General features: G+C 48.0%; 1 protein-coding gene across 1 annotated transcript in view; it reads left to right on the forward strand.

Moving 5' to 3' along the window:
- Positions 1–7: 7 nt before the first annotated feature.
- Positions 8–5,327, forward strand: part of TBX3 (T-box 3) — a 14,293-nt gene continuing 8,973 nt past the window's right edge. The window contains exons 1-4 of the mRNA XM_010828830.1: positions 8–1,290; positions 2,933–3,200; positions 4,104–4,163; positions 4,423–4,569. Coding sequence (XP_010827132.1) covers positions 902–1,290; positions 2,933–3,200; positions 4,104–4,163; positions 4,423–4,569 — 864 coding nt within the window. The 5' untranslated portion in view covers positions 8–901. The remainder of the gene's footprint in view (positions 1,291–2,932; positions 3,201–4,103; positions 4,164–4,422; positions 4,570–5,327) is intronic.

Genomic DNA, 5,327 nt, shown 5'->3' on the forward strand with positions numbered 1-5,327 from the left:
CCCGGTCTCTCTCTCTCTCTCTCTCTCTCCCTTCTTTTCATTCCCCTCCTCCTTCCCCCCCTAAATCCTCCCAGCCCTGCGCGTCTGGACGCTGATTTAGGAAGGGAATTCGCTCACGTTTTAGGACAAGGAAGAGAGGCGCGGGAGCAGAGCACACACAGCAAGATTCGGATTGAAAACCAGACACCCTCCGGAGGCTCGGAGCGGAGGAAGGCGGAGGAGAAGGGCGAACGGAAGCCCGCGTGCGGTTCAAGTTTTGATAGCGCTGGTAGAAGAGGGGCTTCCATCAGAGATTTTTTTTTTTTTTTTAAGGAGAGAGACTTCTTTTTTTTTTCCTCTCTCTTCGCTCGCAGTTCCAGTCGGTCTAGCGCAACTGCAGACGCCTCCCTCGAGCCAAAGGGAAAGGCTAGAGACGGGGGGGCGGGGGAAGAAGAAGGAGAAGAAAAGGTAAAAAAAAAAAAAAGTCTCCTAGGAGAGCCGTCCGCATTGGCAACAAAGAACTGGGGGCTGGGGAGCGATCGCCGGGACCCAGGGCAGGCGTGTCTATTTCGAGCCAAGCAGCAGGGCTCCGGCGCGAGTCCAGACCCTGCTCGCTCCCCTCGCCTCGGAAACCGACTTCCAGGAGCGGCTTTTTGGAAACGCCAGACACCGGGACAGTCACCCAAGCGACTATGTCTCCTGATTTCTCGCCTTGCCCTCTTTAAAAGCGGCCTTCCCCTGCCCCAAAGACACTTCCCACTCTTCACTTTGAGGTGCTTTCGTTGTGATCCTCCCACCGCCTTTTTTCTTTCGCTTTTTTCCCCCCTCCAAACTATGCGCTGCTGTTAAAAAAAAAAAAACTAAACTAAACAGCAGCTGCGGACTTGTCCCCGGCTGGAGCCCAGCGCCCCGCCTGGAGTGGATGAGCCTCTCCATGAGAGATCCGGTCATTCCTGGGACAAGCATGGCCTACCATCCGTTCCTACCTCACCGGGCGCCGGACTTCGCCATGAGCGCGGTGCTGGGTCATCAGCCGCCTTTCTTCCCCGCTCTGACGCTGCCTCCCAACGGCGCGGCGGCGCTCTCGCTGCCCGGCGCCCTGGCCAAGCCGATCATGGATCAATTGGTGGGGGCGGCCGAGACCGGCATCCCATTCTCGTCCCTGGGACCTCAGACCCATCTGAGGCCCCTGAAGACCATGGAACCCGAAGAAGAAGTAGAAGATGACCCCAAGGTACACCTGGAGGCCAAAGAACTTTGGGATCAATTCCACAAGCGGGGCACGGAGATGGTTATTACCAAGTCGGGAAGGTAAGCAAGCCACGCACCCTCCCCGCCCCCACAACTCCCCTAAGCGACTGGAGGTTTCTTTTCTCCTTATATTTATCTTCTCCCAGAACAGTCGGTTTACCAGTTATTTGACTTAGAGGAAAACTTAGTCCCCCCCGCCCAGAACTGTGTACAGAAACCTCCCCGGCCTTGCCCCAGTGATAGGGAATTTCAGCTTACCTGGGCGTCTGCAGCGGGTGGTTTTTCCTACCTGGTCTGCATACCGGATTCTCTATGGGATAGGTAGAATTTTTCAGTGGTACGCAGATACCTTCTGCAGGAAGAAAGAAAAGTACCCCCATTGCAGGAAAACTCACTGTGCAAACCTTTCTGGACCATCCCTGTGTCTTTGTAGATGTTGTATTTTTGTCCGTTTCATTTACACTGAACAGCTCTTTTTGTTTGTGTGGTAGTGGGAGGCCTGGCTGAAACTGCCCTGCCCTTTCAACCCTCCAGCCTAGCTTCTGGATCTGGAGGGGGCCTGAGCCTACCCCCTGCCAGGTTTAGAGAGAAAGCGAAGGGGATTTGGGGCTTGTCCGTGCTGCTTCGTGTGTCTGTAATCAAAGGGAGAGTTCAACAGGCAACTCTGGATGATTCAGATTGTGTTTGCAGACCCAAGGAGCCAGAAGGGAGACACGTACTGCTGTTTCATATGTGACTATATTTTACGTACTGTTTAGAGGTCCTGGCCTGACCAAAGCGTGCTTGTCATTTAAAGTCACTGATTTTTTTTTTTAAATGACATTGAAGTCTATAAAGGCATACAGTTGAAGGCATAAAAGGAAAATCTCCTCTTGTCTTTAGCTCTCTGTGTCTTTCCAAGCTGAACGAGGCCAAAGTTTGCCACTTATCCTCCAGCCCAGAAGACAGTTTCAGAGTGATGCATTCCCCGCTCCCTTTTAAGTCAAAAGTACAGAATGCTAACACTTCAGGGAAATAAAGACCAGTTTGGTGGTGGAGTCTTGTAGTTTGGGTCTGGTCCCAAGCAGTGGGGGTAATGTGGTTAGCAGCGCGCTAGGCAGGCTGGTGATCAGGCCTCTGAGTCCACCCCAGTCTACAGAATTCCTTTCGAGAGCTCACCGAAGTAGTTTCATTTCGCCAGCATCAGGATTACTGTTCCACAGCCGAGAGGGGTCCCGACTTGACATTTCTTTTCTTGATCCGTTTAACATTTTCTCATCCATGGGTGGTGGAAAATTCTAGCCTTGATTAACCAAAGTCGACTAAAATCCTGCCCCAAGCTGTTTAGAACTAGACACCGGCAGGAAAAGGCATAAGCAAAAATTTACCTCTAAGGAGGGCAACCTAAAAAGTCACACAGGGGACCAAAAAATTACAAGGAAATTATTAGACAATGTAGAGAAACCCAGTGCCCCTTATTTACTTGTTTTGAATCTTGGGCCGTTTAAAATAGAGACATTGAAGCGTATTTAATTCTTCTGTTGCTGAAGGAAGCAATTTTGCACCCAGTCGTCATACTCTGAACCAGTGCAAGATCATCCTTTGTAACAGAAAGTTTTAAATTTAATTGAAGTATTTTAGCATAGAGGATCAAACCCAAGATTCTGAGTGATTTTTTTTTTTTTTTCCCCATTTCTTTTCTTCCCTCTTCTCTCCCTTGTAGGCGAATGTTTCCTCCATTTAAAGTAAGGTGTTCTGGGCTGGATAAAAAAGCCAAATATATTTTGCTGATGGACATTATCGCTGCGGATGACTGTCGCTATAAATTTCACAATTCCCGGTGGATGGTAGCAGGAAAGGCTGATCCTGAAATGCCGAAGAGAATGTACATCCACCCGGACAGCCCTGCTACTGGGGAACAGTGGATGTCCAAAGTTGTCACTTTCCACAAACTGAAACTTACCAACAACATTTCGGACAAGCACGGATTTGTAAGTTTCACTGCTTGCCTTCCTAAAATTTCCTGTCTTCTCCCTAGCAAAGGCAGTGCTTTCCGCTTCCAGGTAAAATCAGTTTCTCCCTCGCTCTCAGTTACAAAGCATAGCAAATTTGTTCGATCCACAGAGAATTCCGGGGTGTTTCTCTTCGGATAATACAAGGCCTGGCGTTCTAAAATAAGTGAGGGGCAAGAGAACTTTATCGGCTCCTGTTCCGTGGCAAGGCCAGGTCTTGGTAACTGCTTGACCTGACAGGAAAGTTAAAAACCCATCGTGAAGATGGAAAATTAAAGTTAGGTGTTCATAAAGGATTTGTTTTACGATATCATACTTCTATTTTGAAACCGGTCATAGTATTGTTTGGGAGGGTTTTAAGGTTTGAAACCTCGACTCCGTTGGTGAGACGGTGTGGGTACAGATTTTGAAAGATTTTCTTCCCTTGGACTGAAAAAGAATCTGGCTCAGGTGAAGGTCAGGTTTACCAGAAATGAGACCTAGATCTCCCGGTACAAAAATTGTATGTGTGTTTCAAGTATATATATGGATTCAGTGCGGGAGTCCCTAGAAACTTTCCAGAGACTTAGATTGCTTGTAAAAGTCAAGCAAGGGACCTTTTGCCCCCTGCCCCTACGCCTCCCCAACATTTCAATAAAATAAACAGAGTGATAAGTGAGGAATAAGCAGAAAGATTAGGCCCAGGAAGACATGAATGGCATGGACATATCTTCAGCAAGCAGGAATTGCATTTGAAGCCCTTGATTTGATTAAGGCATAAATATTCCTCTCTAGAGTTCAGCCTTTCAGGGCTTTAAGTGGATTGGGCTCATCAATTAGTGGGCGCTTAAAGGACTGAATCATTTTGTAAATTAAAATGCATGTTTTTCTCTATCTTTTAAGACTTTGGCCTTCCCAAGTGATCAAGCAACGTGGCAGGGGAATTATAGTTTTGGTACTCAGGTAGGCTAGGGTTCAACAAAGCAAACTTAGATGGTGAGGGTGGTGGGGGGAGGGCACCCTTTGGAAACTGAGGAGCAATTTGGATTCTCCAGAATGTAACATGTGGGGAGCTGAAGATTCCCACCGAGGTACTCCGAGAAGGTGGGCTCCCTGGTGCCGTTGGTGGGGTAGACGTCAGCCTGGCAGGGGTCCTAGGAACCCATTGGTCTTCCGATAAATCCTCTTGTGATGTGTTTCTCTCCTCTTCCGGCCCCTGCAGACTATACTGAACTCCATGCATAAATACCAGCCCCGGTTCCACATCGTGAGGGCCAATGACATCTTAAAACTTCCTTATAGTACTTTTCGGACATACTTGTTCCCCGAAACCGAATTCATCGCTGTGACTGCATACCAGAATGATAAGGTAACCAAAGTTGCTTTCCTTTTTAATGGTGATATTAACACCTCCCCACCCCCACTCTCATCCCTTAAACTGCTTTGGGGCGAGGATGAGAAAGTTATAAGAGCATTGCAATGGGAGTCTGATTTTTCTTTTGTGATTTGACTTTCAGTGGAGCTTGGGGGGAAGGGGGCAGTGGCACATAGCAGAGGCAGAAAGAAAACTAAAAAAACTTAACCAGCTAGGGATCCAATGCTGAGTGGAAGAAAAAAAAAAAAAAGCCAAACTAACACTGCCAGTGAGAAACTCCTGTAACCACCTTAAGGTTGCCTGCCCCACCCCCACCCCGAGCTTTCCCCTGTCTGTTTCAAGGTTCCTCCTCTTTTTATTCAGGAAGAAGGATCCAGAAATCAGGTTAGAAAGGAACCAGCTAAAAATTGAAGGCAAAAGCCGGTAGGGATCTTGGGAGGGGAGTCTCAGCAGAGACCAGATTTTCTCCCCTAGCCAGAAATCCCGAGTAGCTGGTCTGGTTTTTATTACCTTTTATGCTGCTGTGTTTTTTATGGTGTGTGTGTGTGTATGTGTGTGTTTGGAAAAAAACTACTCTGATCACAGGGTCATGCTAATTGAGTTGTCTGAGGCTTTTGAGATGAGATGACCAAAGTTACCACTTCATTTGAAGGTTTTTTTTTTTTTTCCCCTCCCTGGGCCTGAGGCCGGGGATTAGGAGTACCCCCAAATGGAAGAGCAGACAGCACCTGGTATGTAAGCTATAGTGGCCT

The sequence above is a fragment of the Bison bison genome, unplaced genomic scaffold (genome assembly GCF_000754665.1).
Source record: "Bison bison bison isolate TAMUID 2011002044 unplaced genomic scaffold, Bison_UMD1.0 scf7180017864495, whole genome shotgun sequence".
In the NCBI taxonomy this organism is placed as follows: Eukaryota; Metazoa; Chordata; class Mammalia; order Artiodactyla; family Bovidae; genus Bison; species Bison bison.